The 23,871-nt window shown below is 32.7% G+C and overlaps 1 protein-coding gene across 1 annotated transcript in view; it reads left to right on the top strand.

Moving 5' to 3' along the window:
- Positions 1–23,215, top strand: part of LOC142336978 (uncharacterized) — a 30,728-nt gene extending 7,513 nt beyond the window's left edge. Inside the window, exons 2-3 of the mRNA XM_075385979.1 lie at positions 19,432–19,662; positions 22,734–23,215. Of these exons, the coding sequence (XP_075242094.1) occupies positions 19,432–19,662; positions 22,734–22,835 (333 nt within the window). The 3' untranslated portion in view covers positions 22,836–23,215. The remainder of the gene's footprint in view (positions 1–19,431; positions 19,663–22,733) is intronic.
- Positions 23,216–23,871: the final 656 nt, after the last annotated feature.

The following is a 23,871-nucleotide window of genomic DNA, read 5'->3' as shown; positions in this document are numbered from 1 at the left end:
TGCTGCCTGAATATTTCCAATCAGGAGGCTCTCAGGTCTGCTACTTTAACAATTCGCCTTGCTCGGAATATCAGGTTAATTTTATGTTGAAACGACCAAGTGTTTTTTATTACTCGAAAACTAACACGAAATGAGAAAATCACCTCGCAATAATTTGAGCCATCTCTGGAATTGCGCTTAGATACGCACTTTAATCTGTTTTCTGAGACAAAACTGTCAAAGTTACAAACGATCTTTGGTATTTTCAATCTGTTTTCGTACTTCTTGACAACTGGTTCTTCTTGTCAAACGTCAAACTTACTTATTGGATTGGCTGTTGATAGTATTGTTGACAGACTGTATTCATTTTACCGTCACTTTTTTGGGTAAACTTAATTTAATTGGAAACCTGCTAATTAATAATAATTGTCATCAATTTCATACCGAAAATGAATTGATCACAAACCACTCATAACCGTTCTAATGCAATTTTAAAGATTCTGTAAATTGTAAATTTGTGACAATACTGATTAGGCATTGAAAGCAGTTGCTAACTAAGTATGCATTCTAAAAAATCGTGAACAAATTGGTTTTGATTAAATGTAGGAATGGAATTTGATTTTAGATGCTTTTCTGCGTCTGGTTGTTTTCTACTGATTAATTTGCTTTTGGAGTGTGTTTTTTTTAATATGCTCGGCTCTTTGAATATAACTGCTAGAGCAATTGGTAGGCAAAACAACAATTGTCGAAAGAGTTAACATTAGCAAAGTACTGAAGATTTGATTAAGTTTCTCGCTTCCTTTTTTTTTAAGAACCAATAATTTTATGCCAAAAGAGAGATCAGAGCTCAAAAAAACTTTTTAATCAATTGAACTGAAAATCACAAGAAAACCGGCAATGTGTTCAGTTTTTATTGATGTTTTCAAAAATTTTATTCACCGCCGAGTTCAAACCATTAGCCCATGTGCAAGCCCAAAAGTTAAAAAGCATTCGGCTTTCATGCAAATTTTGCTTTAATTGGCATTATCACTACGCATGCAGCAAGAAAAAAACTGAAAGGAAAAAATAGCTGGAACAAGTTTTGGTTGAACACTTACCAACGTCTGGTGCAGACCCCTTTAACAGAAACCTCAAAAAATTGCTAAAAAAATTGAGAATTCTAGAACTTAGGGGCTGAGGGTCTTCAAAAGGGCTTCTTCACTTTGATGTAGTCTTTTGAAGCAACTTTAGCAGAACAAGCAACTGAAACAGCACTAAGACCAGCTAAGAGTCCCTAGTTCCGTTTACTGCCAACTGGGTTCTACCATTTATCTGTTTTTGAAATTGAAGAATCGTGGAGAACTGTGTTAAAACGTGTTACGAGAAAACAACAAAACCTGTGCACTTCAAGTTTGTTAGATTGTTTTTGCATTAAAAAAAATTTCTGAGAAGATGATGACATTTGGTTATGAATAACGTGTGCTTCTATTATTCATAGAATGTTAGTGCGAAGCATGATTAAGAAAGCAAAGCTTGTGAAAGCGATTGCAGTTCTCTTGGTCGCGAAAAGGCAAGAAAAGGGAAACTTTTTGAAATTTTTGGCTACAATTATCCTTCGAGGAAAAAAAAACAAGAAAAATTTCATCAACAATCGATTAGGCCCTACAAAAGCGTTTTATTAGTTCTTTTTTAAAATATCTCAGCAAAAGTTATTCAAAAATAATTCAACAACAAAAAGAAGGGCTTTCTTGAAATTCCTAGCCCCAATTTTTTTTACAAAAGTCTCTTTAATCATTGTGTTTGAAGGACTGGTGATGAATAAACCAGCAAGATCAAGACGAATGAAATTTCTAATTAGGTGTCAAATTTTTTGAAGTATCGATGTTTGTTAGCATGTTTAAACTATCGTCAATTTTCTCCAGATAATTTAATATGTGAACCAAATTGTTATTCTAATAAGATTAACAAAAAATTGATCCGTAAATCCGCCTGTCGAATGTTATGCTTAGCTTCAAAAGTCTCCGAATGACGAGGTCCACATGTTTCAAAAATCTTTTTTATGATTACCGCCGGACACGTGTAAGATGTCATTGCTCTAAGAAAGCAAAAAATTCAAAAATTCATCTAAAATCAATAAATCTCTCCATAGTAACTTACAGACTTTTTGAAGCGTCTATTTTCCGCAAGATGAAACGCCGAATTCGAAAAAATTTATGAAAGCACGATTCCAGAAATCAAACGTTACGATTTTTTTTCGATTGAATTTTTGTTGCAATCAGGAACAACTGTTGAAGAGTGCACCCAATTAGATGAGCGCAAATAAGAGGACGATCTGAATCCAAATTAAATTAATATCTTGGTTTTTGGGTTTTTCTTTAATTTAACTCAACGCCTGACGATTAAGATCCTTCTGTTTCCAAAACTACCGGTATTTGAGACTCGGAGCATTTCAGCGATGAACCAGCATATTTCAAGAGGAAGAAATTGATTCAGTTCTGAAACATTGCATCTCCAGAAACTTTTATCTCCAGAAAGTTTTCTTTATTTGCAGTTTTTCTTCATTATGGTTATATTGAGGTCATAGAGTTCGCCCCACGGTAATTCTTTCCTGGTTAGTCTGAAAGTTACTGATACCCCAAAATTAAGTCGGAGCAGAATAAAGTCATTTTCCTATAGCTTATAACTGGTAATTACTATAGTGGTGTACGCACTCTTTTATACATAAGCTAGTTTGTGGACAATTGCCAACAGCCCATTTAGCTCAGTGTTTACAACTTGCTACTAAAATTAAATGTTAGAAGTACTCACGAGGAATTTGGAATCGCATATTGCGTAAACCTTGTTGGTGGGAGTTAAGCTGAACCTATTATTTTTCATTCAGTAAATTTTGCAGTCAAAAATGAAGACTAGAGAGTGCAAAAATTGGGAAATGAACAGAGTACTGGCTATTCAGAAAAAAAAACAGAATGTCTTTAGTCTGGTTCAGCGCTCTGTCCCCAACCTCCGCGTACTTGCCTTGCCCTGATTTGTCAAATCTGTTATACTGTAAATTACTGTTGCATTGATTGCTGTCTGAATATTCCCAATCAGGAGGCTCTCAGGTTTGCTGCTTTAACCATTCGCCTTGCTCGGAATATCAGGTTAATTTTATGTTGAAACGACCAAGTGTTTTTTTACTCGAAAACTAACACGAAATGAGAAAATCACCTCGCAATAATTTGAGCCATCTCTGGATTTGCGCTTAGATACGCACTTTAATCTGTTTTCGTAGACAGAACTATCAAAGTTATAAACCATCTTTGATATTTTTAATCTGTATTCGTACTTCTTGACAACTGGTTCTTCTTGTCAAACGTCAAACTTACCTATTGGCTTGGCTGTTGATAGTATTGTTGACAGATTGTATTCATTTTGCCAACGTCACTTTTTGGGTAAACTTAATTTAATTGGAAACCTGCTAATTAATAATAATGGTCAGAAATTTCATACCGAAAATGAATTGATCACAAACTACTCATAACCGTTCTAATGCAAATTTAAAGATTCTGTAAATTGTAAATTTGTGACAATGCTGATTAGGCATTGATAGCAGTTGCTAACTAAGTATGCGTTCTAAAAAATCGTGAACAGATTGGTTTTGGTTAAATGTAGGAATAGAATTTGATTTTATATGCTTTTCTGCGTCCGGTTGTTTTCTACTGATTAATTTGCTTTTGGAGTGTGTTTTTTTAATATGCTGGACTCTTTGAATATAACTGCTAGAGCAATTGGTAGGCAAAACAACAATTGTCGAAAGAGTTAACATTAGCAAAGTACTGAAGATTTGATTAAGTTTCTCGCTTCCTTTTTTTAAGAACCAATAATTTTATGCCAAAACAAAGATCAGAGCTAAAAAAAACTTTTTAATCAATTGAACTGAAAATCACAAGAAAACCGGCAATGTGTTCAGTTTTTATTGACGTTTTCAAAAATTTTATTCACCGCCGAGTTCAACCCATTAGCCTATGTACAAGCCCAAAAGTTAAAAAGCTTTCGGCTTTCATGCAAATTTTTCTTTAATTGGCATTATCACTACGCATGCAGCAAGAAAAAAAAACTGAAAAGAAAAAATAGCTGGGACAAGTTTTGTTGAACACTTACCAACGTCTAGTGCAGAACCCTTTAACAGAAACCTCAAAAAATTGCTAAAAAAATTGAGAATTCTAGAACTTAGGGGCTGAGGGTCTTCACTTTGATGTAGTCTTTTGAAGCAACTTTAGCACAAGCAACTGAAACAGCACTAAGACCAGCTAAGAGTCCCTAGTTCTGTTTAATGCCAACTGGGTTCTACCATTAATCTGTTCTTGAAATTGAAAAGTTGTGGAGAACTGTGTTAAAACGTGTTACAAGAAAACAACAAAACCTGTGCAATTCAAATTTGTTAGATTGTTTTTGCATTTAGAAAATTTTCTGAGAAGATTATGACGTTTGGTTATGAATAACGTGTGCTTCTATTATTCATAGATTGTTAGTGCAAAGCATGATTAAGAAAGCAAAGGTTGTGACAGCGATTGCAGTTCTCTTGGTCGCGAAAAGGCAAGAAAAGGGAAACTTTTTGAAATTTTTGGCTACAATTATCCTTCGAGGAAAAAAACAAGAAAAATTTCATCAACCATCGATTATGCTCTACAAAAGCGTTTTATTAGTTCCTTTTTAAAATATCTCAGCAAAAGTTATTCAATAATAATTCAACAACAAAAAGAAGGGCTTTCCTAAAATTCCTAGCCCCAATTTTTTTTTTACAAAATAGTCTCTTTAATCATTGTGTTTGAAGGACTGGTGATTAATAAACCAGCAAGATCAAGACGAATGAAATTTCTAATTAGGTGTCAAATTTTTTGAAGTATCGATGTTTGTTAGCATGTTTAAACTATCGTCAATTTTCTCCAGATAATTTAATATGTGAACAAAATTGTTATCTTAATAAGATTAACAAAAAATTGATCCGTAAATCCGCCTGTCGAATGTTATGCTTAGCTTCAAAAGTCTCCGAATGACGAGGAATCCACATGTTTCAAAAATCTTTTTTTTTATTCCCGCCGGACACGTGTAAGATGTCATTGCTCTAAGATAGCAAAAATTTCAAAAATTCATCTAAAATCAATAAATCTCTCCATAGTAACTTACAGACTTTTTGAAGCGTCTGTTTTCCGCAAGATGAAACGACGAAATTGACAAAATTGATGAAAGCAAGAGTCCAGAAATCAAACGTTACGATTTTTTTTCGATTGAATTTTTGTTGCAATCAGGAACAACTGTTGAAGAGTGCACCCAATTAGATGAACGCAAATAAGAGAACGATCTGAATCCAAATTAAATGAATATCTTGGTTTTTGGGTTTTCTTTAATTTAACTCAACGCCTGACGATTCAGATCCTTCTGTTTCCAAAACTACCAGTACTTGAGACTCAGAGCATTTCGGCGATGAACCAGCATATTTCAAGAGGAAGAAATTGATTCAGTTCTGAAACATAGCATCTCCAGAAACTTTTATCTCCAGAAAGCTTTTTGAAAGTTTGGCTACAATTATCCTTCGAGGAAAAAAAACAAGAAAAATTTCATCAACAATCGATTAAGCCCTACAAAAGCGTTTTATTAGTTCCTTTTTAAAATATCTCAGCAAAAGTTATTCAATAATAATTCAACAACAAAAAGAAGGGCTTTCTTAAAATTCCTAGACCCAATTTTTTTTTACAAAATAGTCTCTTTAATCATTGTGTTTGAAGGACTGGTGATTAATAAACCAGCAAGATCAAGACGAATGAAATTTCTAATTAGGTGTCAATTTTTTTGAAGTATCGATGTTTGTTAGCATGTTTAAACTATCGTCAATTTTCTCCAGATAATTTAATATGTGAACCAAATTGTTATTTTAATAAGATTAACAAAAGTTGATCCGTAAATCCGCCTGTCGAATGTTATGCTTAGCTTCAAAAGTCTCCAAATGACGAGGAATCCACATATTTCAGAAATCTTTTTTATGATTCCCGCCGGACACGTGTAAGATGTCATTGCTCTAAGATAGCAAAAAATTCAAAAATTCATCTAAAATCAATAAATCTCTCCATAGTAACTTACAGACTTTTTGGAGCGTCTATTTTCCGCAAGATGAAACGACGAAATTGACAAAATTGATGAAAGCAAGAGTCCAGAAATCAAACGTTACGATTTTTTTTTGATTGAATTTTTGTTGCAATCAGGAACAACTGTTGGAGAGTGCACCCAATTAGATGAACGCAAATAAGAGAACGATCTGAATCCAAATTAAATGAATATTTTGATTTTTGGGTTTTTCTTTAATTTAACTCAACGCCTGACGATTCAGATCCTTCTGTTTCCAAAATTACCGGTACTTGAGACTCAGAGCATTTCGGCGATGAACCAGCATATTTCAAGAGGAAGAAATTGATTCAGTTCTGAAACATAGCATCTCCAGAAACTTTTATCTCCAGAAAGCTTTTTGAAAGTTTGGCTACAATTATCCTTCGAGGAAAAAAAACAAGAAAAATTTCATCAACAATCGATTAGGCCCTACAAAAGCGTTTTATTAGTTCCTTTTTAAAATATCTCAGCAAAAGTTATTCAATAATAATTCAACAACAAAAAGAAGGGCTTTCTTAAAATTCCTAGACCCAATTTTTTTTACAAAATGGTCTCTTTAATCATTGTGTTTGAAGGACTGGTGATTAATAAACCAGCAAGATCAAGACGAATGAAATTTCTAATTAGGTGTCAAATTTTTTGAAGTATCGATGTTTGTTAGCATGTTTAAACTATCGTCAATTTTCTCCAGATAATTTAATATGTGAACCAAATTGTTATTTTAATAAGATTAACAAAAGTTGATCCGTAAATCCGCCTGTCGAATGTTATGCTTAGCTTCAAAAGTCTCCAAATGACGAGGAATCCACATATTTCAGAAATCTTTTTTATGATTCCCGCCGGACACGTGTAAGATGTCATTGCTCTAAGATAGCAAAAAATTCAAAAATTCATCTAAAATCAATAAATCTCTCCATAGTAACTTACAGACTTTTTGGAGCGTCTATTTTCCGCAAGATGAAACGACGAAATTGACAAAATTGATGAAAGCAAGAGTCCAGAAATCAAACGTTACGATTTTTTTTTGATTGAATTTTTGTTGCAATCAGGAACAACTGTTGGAGAGTGCACCCAATTAGATGAACGCAAATAAGAGAACGATCTGAATCCAAATTAAATGAATATCTTGATTTTTGGGTTTTTCTTTAATTTAACTCAACGCCTGACGATTCAGATCCTTCTGTTTCCAAAATTACCGGTACTTGAGACTCAGAGCATTTCGGCGATGAACCAGCATATTTCAAGAGGAAGAAATTGATTCAGTTCTGAAACATAGCATCTCCAGAAACTTTTATCTCCAGAAAGCTTTTTGAAAGTTTGGCTACAATTATCCTTCGAGGAAAAAAAACAAGAAAAATTTCATCAACAATCGATTAGGCCCTACAAAAGCGTTTTATTAGTTCCTTTTTAAAATATCTCAGCAAAAGTTATTCAATAATAATTCAACAACAAAAAGAAGGGCTTTCTTAAAATTCCTAGACCCAATTTTTTTTTACAAAATAGTCTCTTTAATCATTGTGTTTGAAGGACTGGTGATTAATAAACCAGCAAGATCAAGACGAATGAAATTTCTAATTAGGTGTCAAATTTTTTGAAGTATCGATGTTTGTTAGCATGTTTAAACTATCGTCAATTTTCTCCAGATAATTTAATATGTGAACCAAATTGTTATTTTAATAAGATTAACAAAAGTTGATCCGTAAATCCGCCTGTCGAATGTTATGCTTAGCTTCAAAAGTCTCCAAATGACGAGGAATCCACATATTTCAGAAATCTTTTTTATGATTCCCGCCGGACACGTGTAAGATGTCATTGCTCTAAGATAGCAAAAAATTCAAAAATTCATCTAAAATCAATAAATCTCTCCATAGTAACTTACAGACTTTTTGGAGCGTCTATTTTCCGCAAGATGAAACGACGAAATTGACAAAATTGATGAAAGCAAGAGTCCAGAAATCAAACGTTACGATTTTTTTCGATTGAATTTTTGTTGCAATTAGGAACAACTGTTGGAGAGTGCACCCAATTAGATGAACGCAAATAAGAGAACGATCTGAATCCAAATTAAATGAATATCTTGATTTTTGAGTTTTTCTTTAATTTAACTCAACGCCTGACGATTCAGATCCTTCTGTTTCCAAAACTACCGGTACTTGAGACTCAGAGCATTTCGGCGATGAACCAGCATATTTCAAGAGGAAGAAATTGATTCAGTTCTGAAACATAGCATCTCCAGAAACTTTTATCTCCAGAAAGCTTTTTGAAAGTTTGGCTACAATTATCCTTCGAGGAAAAAAAACAAGAAAAATTTCATCAACAATCGATTAGGCCCTACAAAAGCGTTTTATTAGTTCTTTTTTAAAATATCTCAGCAAAAGTTATTCAATAATAATTCAACAACAAAAAGAAGGGCTTTCTTAAAATTCCTAGCCCCAATTTTTTTTTTACAAAATAGTCTCTTTAATCATTGTGTTTGAAGGACTGGTGATTAATAAACCAGCAAGATCAAGACGAATGAAATTTCTAATTAGGTGTCAAATTTTTTTAAGTATCGATGTTTGTTAGCATGTTTAAACTATCGTCAATTTTCTCCAGATAATTTAATATGTGAACCAAATTGTTATTTTAATACGATTAACACAAAATTGTTCCGTAAATCCGCCTGTCGAAAGTTATGCTCAGCTTCAAAAGTCTCCAAATGACGAGGAATCCACATATTTCAAAAATCTTTTTTATGATTCCCGCCGGACACGTGTAAGATGTCATTGCTCTAAAATAGCAAAAAATTCAAAAATTCAACTAAAATCAATAAATGTCTCCATAGTAACTTACAGACTTTTTGGAGCGTCTATTTTCCGCAAGATGCAACGACGAAATTGACAAAATTGATGAAAGCAAGAGTCCAGAAATCAAACGTTACGATTTTTTTTCGATTGAATTTTTGTTGCAATCAGGAACAACTGTTGAAGAGTGCACCCAATTAGATGAACGCAAATAAGAGAACGATCTGAATCCAAATTAAATAAATATCTTGATTTTTGGGTTTTTCTTTATTTTAACTTAACGCCTGACGATTCAGATCCTTCTGTTTCCAAAACTACCGGTACTTGAGACTCAGAGCATTTCGGCGATGAACCAGCATATTTCAAGAGGAAGAAATTGATTCAGTTCTGAAACATAGCATCTCCAGAAACTTTTATCTCCAGAAAGCTTTTTGAAATTTTTGGCTACAATTATCCTTCGAGGAAAAAAAGCAAGAAAAATTTCATCAACAATCGATTAGGCCCTACAAAAGCGTTTTATTAGTTCCTTTTTAAAATATCTCAGCAAAAGTTATTCAATAATAATTCAACAACAAAAAGAAGGGCTTTCTTAAAATTCCTAGCCCCAATTTTTTTTTTACAAAATAGTCTCTTTAATCATTGTGTTTGAAGGACTGGTGATTAATAAACCAGCAAGATCAAGACGAATGAAATTTCTAATTAGGTGTCAAATGTTTTGAAGTATCGATGTTTGTTAGCATGTTTAAACTATCGTCAATTTTCTCCAGATAATTTAATATGTGAACCAAATTGTTATTTTAATAAGGTTAACACAAAATTGATCCGTAAATCCGCCTGTCGAATGTTATGCTTAGCTTCAAAAGTCTCCAAATGACGAGGAATCCACATTTTTCAAAAATCTTTTTTATGATTCCCGCCGGACACGTGTAAGATTTCATTGCTCTAAGATAGCAAAAAATTCAAAAATTCATCTAAAATCAATAAATCTCTCCATAGTAACTTACAGACTTTTTGGAGCGTCTATTTTCCGCAAGATGAAACGACGAAATTGACAAAATTGATGAAAGCAAGAGTCCAGAAATCAAACGTTACGATTTTTTTCGATTGAATTTTTGTTGCAATCAGGAACAACTGTTGGAGAGTGCACCCAATTAGATGAACGCAAATAAGAGAACGATCTGAATCCAAATTAAATAAATATCTTGATTTTTGGGTTTTTCTTTATTTTAACTTAACGCCTGACGATTCAGATCCTTCTGTTTCCAAAACTACCGGTACTTGAGACTCAGAGCATTTCGGCGATGAACCAGCATATTTCAAGAGGAAGAAATTGATTCAGTTCTGAAACATAGCATCTCCAGAAACTTTTATCTCCAGAAAGCTTTTTGAAATTTTTGGCTACAATTATCCTTCGAGGAAAAAAAGCAAGAAAAATTTCATCAACAATCGATTAGGCCCTACAAAAGCGTTTTATTAGTTCCTTTTTAAAATATCTCAGCAAAAGTTATTCAATAATAATTCAACAACAAAAAGAAGGGCTTTCTTAAAATTCCTAGCCCCATTTTTTTTACAAAATAGTCTCTTTAATCATTGTGTTTGAAGGACTGGTGATTAATAAACCAGCAAGATCAAGACGAATGAAATTTCTAATTAGGTGTCAATTTTTTTGAAGTATCGATGTTTGTTAGCATGTTTAAACTATCGTCAATTTTCTCCAGATAATTTAATATGTGAACCAAATTGTTATTTTAATACGATTAACACAAAATTGATCCGTAAATCCGCCTGTCGAATGTTATGCTCAGCTTCAAAAGTCTCCAAATGACGAGGAATCCACATATTTCAAAAATCTTTTTTATGATTCCCGCCGGACACGTGTAAGATTTCATTGCTCTAAGATAGCAAAAAATTCAAAAATTCATCTAAAATCAATAAATCTCTCCATAGTAACTTACAGACTTTTTGGAGCGTCTATTTTCCGCAAGATGAAACGACGAAATTGACAAAATTGATGAAAGCAAGAGTCCAGAAATCAAACGTTACGATTTTTTTTCGATTGAATTTTTGTTGAAATCAGGAACAACTGTTGAAGAGTGCACCCAATTAGATGAACGCAAATAAGAGAACGATCTGAATCCAAATTAAATGAATATCTTGGTTTTTGGGTTTTTCTTTAATTTAACTCAACGCGTGACGATTCAGATCCTTCTGTTTCCAAAACTACCGGTACTTGAGACTCAGAGCATTTCGGCGATGAACCAGCATATTTCAAGAGGAAGAAATTGATTCAGTTCTGAAACATAGCATCTCCAGAAACTTTTATCTCCAGAAAGCTTTTTGAAATTTTTGGCTACAATTATCCTTCGAGGAAAAAAAGCAAGAAAAATTTCATCAACAATCGATTAGGCCCTACAAAAGCGTTTTATTAGTTCCTTTTTAAAATATCTCAGCAAAAGTTATTCAATAATAATTCAACAACAAAAAGAAGGGCTTTCTTAAAATTCCTAGCCCCAATTTTTTTTTTTACAAAATAGTCTCTTTAATCATTGTGTTTGAAGGACTGGTGATTAATAAACCAGCAAGATCAAGACGAATGGAATTTCTAATTAGGTGTCAAATTTTTTGAAGTATCGATGTTTGTTAGCATGTTTAAACTATCGTCAATTTTCTCCAGATAATTTAATATGTGAACCAAATTGTTATTTCAAAAAGGTTAACACAAAATTGATCCGTAAATCCGCCTGTCGAATGTTATGCTTAGCTTCAAAAGTCTCCAAATGACGAGGAATCCACATATTTCAAAAATCTTTTTTATGATTCCCGCCGGACACGTGTAAGATTTCATTGCTCTAAGATAGCAAAAAATTCAAAAATTCATCTAAAATCAATAAATCTCTCCATAGTAACTTACAGACTTTTTGGAGCGTCTATTTTCCGCAAAATGAAACGACGAAATTGACAAAATTGATGAAAGCAAGAGTCCAGAAATCAAACGTTACGATTTTTTTTGATTGAATTTCTGTTGCAATCAGGAACAACTGTTGAAGAGTGCACCCAATTAGATGAACTTAAATAAGAGAACGATCTGAATCCAAATTAAATAAATATCTTGATTTTTGGGTTTTTCTTTAATTTTACTCAACGCCTGACGATTCAGATCCTTCTGTTTCCAAAACTACCGGTACTTGAGACTCAGAGCATTTCGGCGATGAACCAGCATATTTCAAGAGGAAGAAATTGATTCAGTTCTGAAACATAGCATCTCCAGAAACTTTTATCTCCAGAAAGCTTTTTGAAATTTTTGGCTACAATTATCCTTCGAGGAAAAAAAGCAAGAAAAATTTCATCAACAATCGATTAGGCCCTACAAAAGCGTTTTATTAGTTCCTTTTTAAAATATCTCAGCAAAAGTTATTCAATAATAATTCAACAACAAAAAGAAGGGCTTTCTTAAAATTCCTAGCCCCATTTTTTTTTACAAAATAGTCTCTTTAATCATTGTGTTTGAAGGACTGGTGATTAATAAACCAGCAAGATCAAGACGAATGAAATTTCTAATTAGGTGTCAAATTTTTTGAAGTATCGATGTTTGTTAGCATGTTTAAACTATCGTCAATTTTCTCCAGATAATTTAATATGTGAACCAAATTGTTATTTTAATAAGATTAACAAAAAATTGATCCGTAAATCCGCCTGTCGAATGTTATGCTTAGCTTCAATAGTCTCCAAATGACGAGGAATCCACATATTTCAAAAATCTTTTTTATGATTCCCGCCGGACACGTGTAAGATTTCATTGCTCTAAGGTAGCAAAAAATTCAAAAATTCATCTAAAATCAATAAATCTCTCCATAGTAACTTACAGACTTTTTGAAGCTTCTATTTTCCGCAAGATGAAACGACGAAATTGACAAAATTGATGAAAGCAAGAGTCCAGAAATCAAACGTTACGATTTTCTTTCGATTGAATTTTTGTTGAAATCAGGAACAACTGTTGAAGAGTGCACCCAATTAGATGAACGCAAATAAGAGAACGATCTGAATCCAAATTAAATGAATATCTTGGTTTTTGGGTTTTTCTTTAATTTAACTCAACGCGTGACGATTCAGATCCTTCTGTTTCCAAAACTACCGGTACTTGAGACTCAGAGCATTTCGGCGATGAACCAGCATATTTCAAGAGGAAGAAATTGATTCAGTTCTGAAACATTGCATCTCCGGAAACTTTTATCTCCAGAAAGCTTTTTTTATTTGCAGTTTTTCTTCATTATGGTTATATTGAGGTCATAGAGTTCGTCCCACGGTAATTCTTTCCTGTATAGTCTGAAAGTTACTGATACCCCAAAATTAAGTCGGAGCAGAATAAAGTCATACTCCTATAGCTTATAACTGGTAATTACTATAGTGGTGTACGCACTCTTTTATACATAAGCTAGTTTGTGGACAATTGCCAACAGCCCATTTAGCTTAGTGTTTACAACTTGCTACTAAAATTAAATGTTAGAAGTACTCACGAGGAATTTGGAATCGCATATTGCGTAAACCTTGTTTGTGGGAGTTAAGCTGAACCTATTATTTTTCATGCAGTAAATTTTGCAGTCAAAAATGGAGACTAGACAGTGCAAAAATTGGGAAATGAACAGAGTACTGGCTATTCGGAAAAAACAGAATGTCTTTAGTCTGATTCAGCGCTCTGCCCCCAACCTCCGCGTACTTGCCTTGCCCTGGTACAAAAATAAGTTCCTGTTAGCCATTTACTACGAGAGGAGATTCAAAGAAACTTCAAAAACTTGAAAATCAGCTAAATTTTAAGAGTAATTTTAAGAGTAATAGTATTGCAATAGTGAAATTTTTGCTACTTTTCACTAGATTATTACATTTTAACTGCAGATCTTTTTTTATTAATTCCCAGAAAAATGGGCTGCAGAAGTATAATCAATTCCAAAATTTAACCAATATTAGCCGTGTGTTAAAATTGGTCACCATAGAGCAGTTTTGCATTATCAATATGGCATATCCCCTGAGGTTGGGACTTTGTATATATGTATAACAAGAATATTTATAATATACAAGAACTGACGTTATAACTTCTGACCGTCAAACTTCTGATTAGCTAGCTAAAGAAGATGAAGCAAAAAACGTACGGAAAATTTAAAAATTGTGATGAAATGGGGGTCAAATTATGCAAAAAGGGGGGGGGGGGTAAATTGGAGGGGGGATCAAATTAGGCAAATTATGCGAATTATTAGTCAGTTTGCCATACATTTTGAAAAATTGTTTTGTTCATTTTTTAGCAGAACGATTTGCAGAAGCGTAAGCTTCCCCTAAGGCTCTTATACAATGATCGGTCACTTTGACATTTTTGTAGGAAGTCAAAAAAAGTTTCCATTCTTGAAAACTTTTGGTTTCTAAATGATTAAAACCATTAGAAATCGAAAAAAAAATATTAAAAAGATTCATTTATACCTCTTGATGTATAGGTGAGCAAGCAATTGAAACCCGTTAATTAATCCTTCTCAAGAAAGCAATTCAGACCTGTGAATATCCAGATTATTTCATGCGACTACTAACGACTACTACATTAAAACAACTAACTAAACACACGCAAATATTTCATTAAAAAATCAAGCAAGAAAAACGTACCGCAGTCGTTAAACTTATAATATTTTCATGGAGAACTTCTTTAGGGTCAGTTTGGCAATCTTTAAACGCCAATGCGACTTCCCCATTACTTTGATTTTGTGGCAAAGAATAACAGTGAACAATCCGAAAAGTTTGCAGATATCAAAAATTGCATTTTTTCCGTAAAGTCAGAAACAAAAAACAGTTAGAGGAAAACAAAACAGTTGTAAATATTGGATTTTAGCTCACTAGTCAGAAAAACTGAGCTGTCTGTTTTCAATGAAACTAAGCTAACTGTTGAGCAGAAGAGGATAAATAGTGACAAACTCAAAAATTTACTGATTTTTTTATACAGTTAACTTCAAAAGCACTAGAAAACCATATGTTTTCGACTATCAACAAAGACAGAATAAATTGGAACTCCTTAGAAACCCATTTAAGCGTGTTTTTCGTGTTTTTCGGGCTTGTTTTACAAAATCATAAGAATACAGACAACAATAATCACGGAAAGAAATCAACATGTAGCAATTAATTTTACAAAACCACATTATAAACTATGGTAAATTGAAAGCACAGTATCGCTTAATTTGGGTCTCATATAGTTATCAATGGGCCCTAGTAAAGGGTATATTGGAAAAAGACAAAAAGAAAATGAAAATAGAACAATTTAAAAACTCTGAAAACTTTTCTTCAGAAAGTATTTCCAAACTTGTCTAAGAAATGTGGCTTTCTATCTTCGTTTTTACTGTTTCAATTTTTTCGTTCAACGGCTAATCGTTTTCACTCGTAAATGAAAACGTATATCGAGTTAGCAGGCGCTGTTTAGAAAACCTAGAAAAAACACTAGTTGAAAAAAAAATTTCTCTATATTTTCTCCTTGTTATAGTGACCTTATTTGTTTGTTCCACTATCACGGGTTTCTACTTAGAGCAAGAAGAATGAATAAAAAACAAATGATTTTTGTCAAAGTTTCGGACTTGAGGGCTGAAGGCAGTTTTTGGAGAACAATTTTGATTAAAAAAGATACAATTATTTTAAAATGTTTAACAAATTTACTTTTTAGTGTCATTTTAAAAATGGAGGCTCGTCCGTCTTTTCGACGAATGGCCTACCAAACGAAGAAGAGAAAAGGTTCACAAATTACAGGTTGTTCAACAAACCATTAAATGAATAAAGTAATACCGCATTAGAAGGCCGGTGAAATCTTTCTTTAACGAATTTGAGAGGCAAGACAAGCGTAAACGTCAAATGAAAGCAAACATTATATACACGCAAAACTGAATGTCCATATTGAAAAGAAAACATAACATAATCAATAATAAATTTTGCATCTACTAACACTCAAATTAAATAATGTAACCTGTAGATTTCTAAAAAAAAAGTACAGATTTCTCTTCTTCTAAAAAAAGAAGAAGAGAAAAGGTTCACAAATTACAGATGGTTCAACAAACCATTAAATGAATAAAGTAATACCGCAATAGAAGGCCGGTGAAATCTTTCTTTAACGAATTTGAGAGGCAAGACAAGCGTAAACGTCAAATGAAAGCAAACATTATATACACGCAAAACTGAATGTCCATATTAAAAAGAAAACAACATAACATAATCAATAATCAATTTTGCATCTAGCAACACCCAAATTAAATAATGTAACCTGTAGATTTCTAAAAAAAAGTACGGGAAGTGTATTTTATGAGACTCCACCACAATTCGAAAAAAAGACGTCAGAAGAAGCAAAGTTCAAAATTAAATTTCATTTTTGAAAATCATTGTTTTTGGGTGATTTAAGACATGTGGTATCAAAACAAATCATTAAAAAGATAATAAATTAAACCTCTTTCTGTATAAGTGAGGAAGCTAATAAAACCTGTTATTATATGCTTCCTAAAAATAGCAGTTCAGACCAGGTATTATCCAGATTATGCAAAACTACTACAAAAAAGGAGAAAAACATCCAAAAATTTCACTAGAATCTTAAATCATTGCGAAAGAAGAAGTTGCCGCAGCCGTTAAAACGACAATTGTATAACTGAGAACTTTATATAGGGTCAGTTTGGCAATCTTTCAATGCCAATGCGACTTGTCAAAAAACAAAGAACGACCACAAAAATTTGCAGATATCCAGATTTGAAATTTTTAATGCGTAAAATTGAAGCCGAAAATCCGTTGGAGGAAAACAAAACAGTAGTAAAGATTGGATTTTTTATAGGTGGAAAGTATTCTTGATCTGTCTATGATTCTTTATTGAGATTGAACTACCTACTGACAAAAAGAGGATAGATGGTGACAAACTCAAATTTTCCTTGAATTTGTTTAACAATTAATTTCAATAGTCTTAAAAAACCAGATGCTTTCAACAAAAAACAAAAAAGAGGATTAATTTGCCACTCCTAAAAATCATCGTGTTGTGTTTTTAGTGTTTTTTTTTGCTTTTTTCTACTAAATCATGTTTTTTTTACTAAACTGTGTTTTGACTACAAAACACAAAAATTGCGGGAGGAGGTCAAATATAGCAACGATTTGTTCTAAACTGCAGTAATGAAGCCATTAAAACTATGAGAGTTTGAAAACTATGGCAAGTAGAAAGTGCATGATCTCTTCACTATGGTCTGGTTTGGTTATCAAGGAGTCTTCTTTGTAAAAGTCTATTTGAAAATGACAAAAAGAACATGAAAAAGGACTAAAATAGAAAACTCATAAAATTTCTCAAAAATTTCTTACGAAAACCTTGTCTAAGCCCTAAAGACATCAGTCAAAAGATATGACAATCAACAAGTTTTTCGTTTGATTCAACAAAAAGACGATGAAGCCAGTAAAAGATGAGGCTACGTTAGATATTGTCAAAAATAAAGAACAACAAAAGGGAAGGCTGAAAAAAATACTTTTTAAATAAAAAAATAGTTGATATGAAAGTTAAAAATTCCTTAGCTATAACATAAAGTTAATGTATAGTTTCATCGAGTAGAAGAATTATACATCCAGAACACAAAATTAAGATCTCCCATTATCTAGAAAATTTTGAACGATTACCAAAAGGACGGCAAACACAGGTAAAAGCTAAGAAGTCTAATAAACTTTGCGAGAGAACGGTGTCGTAGTCGCCAAAACCATAACATATTTATCAGAAACATTGAATATGTATATGTTCCATTGCCCATTTTTGATACCATATTTGGCCAGCCATTAATGTGATAATTTGTCAAGCAAACAATACCCCCAGTCGATTTCGAATGGTTATCTTGTAAGATTCTGCCAGAATCTTGCAAGATTATGCATAATCTTGCGAGATTTCTGTCAGAATCTTGCAAGATAACCATTCATTATGCTAGAAACTTGCAAGATAACCATTGATTCTGCCAGAATCTTGCAAGATAACCATTTTTCTGCCAGAATCTTGCAAGATAACCTTTTTTCTGCCAGAATCTTGCAAGATAGCAATTCTTCTGCCAGAATCTTACAAGATAATCATTTCTCTGTCAGAATCCTCTAATACATCCACTTGTTTGCAAAAGATCCTACAAGATGAATTGATTAATGCGAGTAATTCGGACAGCAAAAAAGTCCTTCGAAGCTCAAAAAAATGGCAAGCCGGGAGTAATCACATTTTTGGCAATTGGCAGGAAAACTTAAGCGTAAGGAGTTGAATTAAATGAAAGGAAGCTGTTTAAGATGCAAAGAATATTATCACATAACTTTTTCATAAGAAAAGGTAATCTAGACGTGTAGTTTTGTAAATCTTGATAAAGTTGAAGGAAAAAGATTTTCAATAGTAATTTATTTTGTGTTAACAGTTCTCAAAAACAAACTTTAATTTTTTTTTCAAATAATTCATATTTCCAGATTTGAAATCTTTTCAAATGTATTGTTTCTCTTAAAAAAACGCAACTCATTCTTAAGTAAATTTTTGGTCAAAATGAAATGTGTTGCATGAATAAGAGCCAATAAGAGGACAGCTCGACCGGAACGAACTTTTTCTGGCGGATTTTGCAAGATAACCTTTTTTTTTCTCCCAGGTCTTTGATAGGCAGTTTTTGCAAGATTCTGTCAGAATCCTGCAAGATAACCCTCTGGTCTCGACTGGGGTAACCTCAAAAATGGGCAAACTTGTAATCATCACAACGTGGTTTTTGAAAACTCATAGTTCCAAACCATTTGTTAAAAATGAATACAATATCGATTGTGCAATTTTGATTTTAAAATATTGAGCTGTTTTACTGAGACTAAGCTACTGGCCGATGGAAGTATGATACATATCATGCATAGTTCAAAAGTCCGTTGATGTTTTCTGTAAACAAATATAACGAAAGTCATAGGAGAAAATAGATATCAAAGCGGTATAGTTTAACTTGTTAACCTGTATTTGATGAATATATCGGTCGGCCAAAATTGACTGAGCAAAAATCCAATTTGAGTATATAGTTCCACCCATTAAAGTGGTTTCGGAACAATAAAGATTGCAATGCAAATTTCCGCCTATCGTGATTAGCCTTTTCGTAACTATATTCAATGCAAAACCAGCATACGCCTCCTTCGTAGACAATTATCATCTTTTTCAAATTTAATTTTTTCGAGGGGTAAAAAATTATGTGCGAACGCACAATACACAACACCCTTGTCCCATTGTTGGCCATACTTATACTTAGCGACGCAAGGTTTGTATTTGAATAAAAATAGCGCTATACTGTGCGATGAAGGTTTAGTGCTGAAACCTTTTAAGAATTTGGGCAATATATTGGTGAATTTTTGTATTATTTTTGATAAAATGCCGTGAATAATCTTTTGACGCGTTCTCTTCATTCGCTGAAAATCTTACAATTTTAGTTATGAATGTTTGTTTCAGTTTGGCCCGGCCCGGCCATGCTATGCTGAATCTGTGCTGACTATGCTTGTTTTGTTACTGTAGTTTTCCCAAGCATCAAATTTTCAGGGCACAAGATTTCACCGGATAACTGGCTACATGGCCCAGGGTGGTGACGTCACTACTGGTGATGGATGGGGCGGAAAGAGCATCTACGAAGGGGGCCTCTTCGACGATGAGAATTTCAGTATCAAACATAGTGGACGTGGAACCCTGTCAATGGTCAATTGTGGTCCCAACACTAATGGGTCACAGTTCATTATATGCTTCGTAGCCTCACCTTGGCTAGATAATCAGCAGGTTGTAGCTTAAATTGTCGATCTGTTATATATTAAAAAAAATTATTTTGATCAATTTTATCGAGTACAACGCTTTACCAAAGCACAAGCTTCAATTGTTTTTCAACGACGTTCCTCGACATTATTATTGTTGTGTGAAATCATAGTAAACATGTCGTGGAAACTAACAATTCAACATATTTCAGAAACCTCGATGACATATTTGGTACCTATCTTGCATTCGCAGTTAACGGAAGCTTGAAAGTTTGGCCAATTTTGTTCGTCGTTTTTGGGCCCAATAAATTCTTAAAACTACAATTTTTCCCCCTAAAAGTAAAGATAATTAAAAACTGTTTTGCAGTCTACTGTTGTCCATATTTTTAATCTTAAATAGAAATAATCTAATTGACTTTTGAAAAAAAAAGTAGGCAATGGGGGATTAATTTTACCAGTCAAATATAAATTTACAAATGCTATTAGTTGTTCCAACCCCTCTTGAGGGGGGACTATATACTCAAACGGGTTTTTTTTGTTCAGACAATTTTGGCCGATCGATATATTGATCGTAGAGAGTTTTGAGTGGTATCATTAAAAATCTCGTCCAGCGTAGAATATGGAAGTAAAAAGATTTTTTTATTTTCCGAGAGTTATCGAGGTTTAAACTTCTGAGAAAAGTAGAGTGAATTCCGTTGTTTTTGTTCACATTTTCATAAATTTTTAACTAAATTTTCGTCAATTTTGCTAAAATTTGTTTTTTTTTCAAAAAAAGTGCGGTTGATTTAATTTTTAAGGACAAAAAAAATTCCGACTATTTCTGTTTGTTTTCAATTATTTTTTTGTCAAAAACTCGAAAATAAGCATCTTTAGTCCACTTTGATTAAATTTGCTGGAAGTACATACCCAAACACCACTAACACAATCTTTGTAGACTCAAAAAGGACTATTTTCACTTCAGTTTCCGTTGAAAGTGCTCTGTAATTAAAACTTTGCCGTTTTTTGCTCTTTTTAATCGTTGATTATCAAAAACGCAGCATTTTTTTTATTTCTTAACTAACAAATTATCTATATCTATAAGGTTCAAAAAAAGTGTTTCTAAAGGACGAAAAGCATTAGCAGGGCTAGTTTTGGACCATTTTCGGACTGTTACAATCCAAAAATAATTCAGATTGTAATCAGTCGGTCTTTTTTTATTAATTTAGTCGATCTTTTTTGAATTAATTAAAGAACAGAACTTTTCAAATCAAAGCTCATAACTGATAGCTTAAATTGGCTTCCTATGCAGCTCCAAATTAATGCATCTAGTTTTTTACTTGAAAGCTTATGGTCGTTTTGAATTTTAAAAATATTTCATTTTTAAATAAATAATGGCTTATTGAACTTTGCCTCTGTTTTTTTATAAATAATTTGGTCAGCTTGTAGCTTAGTGTCAGCAAAGAAAGAATGCTTCTTTTTTTCTATTGATTTAAAATTTAATCTCTTTTGCGGTTTTACGTCTTAAGTTATGGTTTTCTGGCTTTGATACTACCAGATTTCACATTTTTTTTTTACTTTTTGAGTTTTTGCACATTTTTCAAAGTTGCTTGTTTTGTCAAATTATCACGTAATATTGGCTTTCAAAATAAGGCATAATTGATAATATTAATTTCTTTAAACACTTAGATTATGGTTTTAACGGCTTCGGCACTACTTTCTCGGAAAAAATTAATTGAATGTTTTAATTTTGTGTTTAACTGTCGTTTTTATTTTTTAGTCGTATGAAGTTTTTTGTATAATGACAAGTTTCACTGTTTTTTCATGGAAACATAGATGAGCCACTGTTCTGATATTAGTCGATAGCTGATGAATTTCATGACTTTGAAAACAACTGTTCTCCAAAATAAAAATATACACTTTTTTTAACTTGCCATTTTTGTTCCTTTTATTGTCTATTTCTTGCCTAGTCTCGTTAATTACAAGTCAAAAATGACGCTATTGGTGTCAGGGAAGGGCTTTAGGGGGATTAGTGTCACAAAAAATGCAATTTTTTTTAGAGTATTTGTTATAACTTTACTGGCTTCGATACGGGTTTTTCACAAGAAAAAAAATAATTTTTTATTTTTGTCATAATTTACGTTTTTATTGTAGCCGTTTACATATTCTGGATAATTGCAGGCCTTAGGGGCTTCCTTTGAACTAATAAAGGAGCCTTTTTATTTGTTTCACCATGTAATTAATGGCTTCCATGACTTTGGATATATTTTTTTTCGAGAAAATAACAAACTATTAATTAATTTGCCCTTTTTCTTTTTTGTCCAATTGTTACCTTGTCTCATTAATGAGAATCACATACTATTTTATCGGCTTCGGATAAAGTGCAATAAAACATATTTTGAGGGTCAAATTATGGCTTTTCGGCTTCAAAAGCGTTTTCTGGCAAATTTTTTGTTTAATTTTTTTTTATTTTCTATTTGTTGTTCGTTTTGTAACCGCATAAAAACTTGAATACCAACAAGTACCAAAGCCCATCTATAGAAGCAATGGCAATCGTAAACCTATGGGATATTTTAGTTGATTTTTACTCATTTTCATTACTTTCAAATCAATTGTTTTCTTAAAAATTAAGCTTAACTTCACTGTTTTTGTTCTCTATTGTCTAATTGTTACCAAGCCTTATTATGGATTGGTTCCATATCTTTTCTGGTGAATTACAAGTTATTTTGTTTAGTTTCAGTTTTATCTGAGGCTATTTTGACTTTGTTATTAAGTTTTGTTTTTTAAAACGGACAATGTTTTTAATTGCTTGTTTGTTATTGTTTGTTGTTGTTGTTGTTCGTCTCGCTTTCTTGATTTTAGCATATCTCATTAATCTAACGCCTCATATTTTAATCCACTGAGTTATTTGCTTTGGAGGCTATCTTTTCTTTCATATACCAATTTAAAAAAAATACTTAAATTTTTGTGTTTTTCTATCTGCTCCTCATTTGGTAGACAATTATGCCAAAATTGTGGATGAGCGGGGTCGGAACCTTATGTGCGATCGCACATTACCGAGCCTTGTTGGTATCTAAAATCAGAACATCATTATTGGTTAGATTATGGTCCATTTTCATTTAGGTGGCGTTTGGTCGAGTGGTGGAAGGAATGGATGTTTTGCAGAAGATAGAAGATTCAAATGTAAGCATGAATATCATAATTGAAGAATGTGGGGAGTGCTAGCAGACTTGACTGGAAAATTGTTCTGGAATTGTTCCCTCTTACCCAGTCACCTGTGGATAAAATATAACATTTATAAATAAAAATTTCCAACCCTATCCAGCCATATTGTTACCTCTTCAATATCAAAGGAAAATGGGCATTCGGTGATTGACAGTTCTAAATTTTGTTGAACAGACGGTTATTAAGCAAATAAATGCAAAACATGGTTCAATGACTCCACCGAAGTCAATAACAAATTATTGCTGCATTTTCAATCCGATTGGCCATTTTCTTTTCAAAATGTGGTCAATTGATGCACGCTTTGTTCTGATTCGCTGAATTTTTGCAAATAGCCTATGGTTAAATATCAAATATTTGATAAATAAAAACTTTTTAAATAATTTTACTCTGACCAGTGTCTGCGATGAATATCAGGTGGTCAATCATTTTTAACCCATATAAATTTCTCAACCTCGTTTTTTCTGTTAATGGTTTCGAGATCACGATAGATGCATATTTGTCTTCACACTAGTTCAACCAAATATTTCAAAGAATAGACGGTTATCTGTTGGAGAAATTTTTAGTTGTTAATATAAAATAAGACATTTTGTTTGACCATAAGTAATATATTTTGTTTGACGATACCATCATAAGATACGGCTATTTTTGTTGAAGCGTGAAATTGATAATTGAATTGTAAAAATGGTGTTTCGCTATTTTGGGCGTTTTTTACAAAAACAAAATAACTTTCTAAACGTACTTCAGAATTGGAAGAATTTTTAGCCAAAGCGTTAAAGTGAAGTTAACAAGCTTGTGATAGGCGGTTTTAGGACTTCATAAATTGTCCATTTAAAAACCCGATGACCACTTTAACTATGATGCGCCAAGCAAAATCATCTTTCTCAAACAAGCTTTCAGTTAGATTAATGCAATGCTAAGTGTAATTTTTGTCTGTATCTATCAATCTTTCACTAGAAATGTCCGAAATCTTTACTATTACGATAAATTCCGCTATTTGGGTTAAATTTTTATTACCCGGGTGAAATTTTCCGCCCAT

The sequence above is a fragment of the Convolutriloba macropyga genome, chromosome 3 (assembly GCF_964194025.1).
Source record: "Convolutriloba macropyga chromosome 3, txConMacr16.3, whole genome shotgun sequence".
Lineage (NCBI taxonomy): Eukaryota > Metazoa > Xenacoelomorpha > Acoela > Convolutidae > Convolutriloba > Convolutriloba macropyga.
The sequence above is the reverse complement of the archived record's forward strand: the minus strand, read 5'-3'. Positions and strand labels throughout refer to the sequence as shown.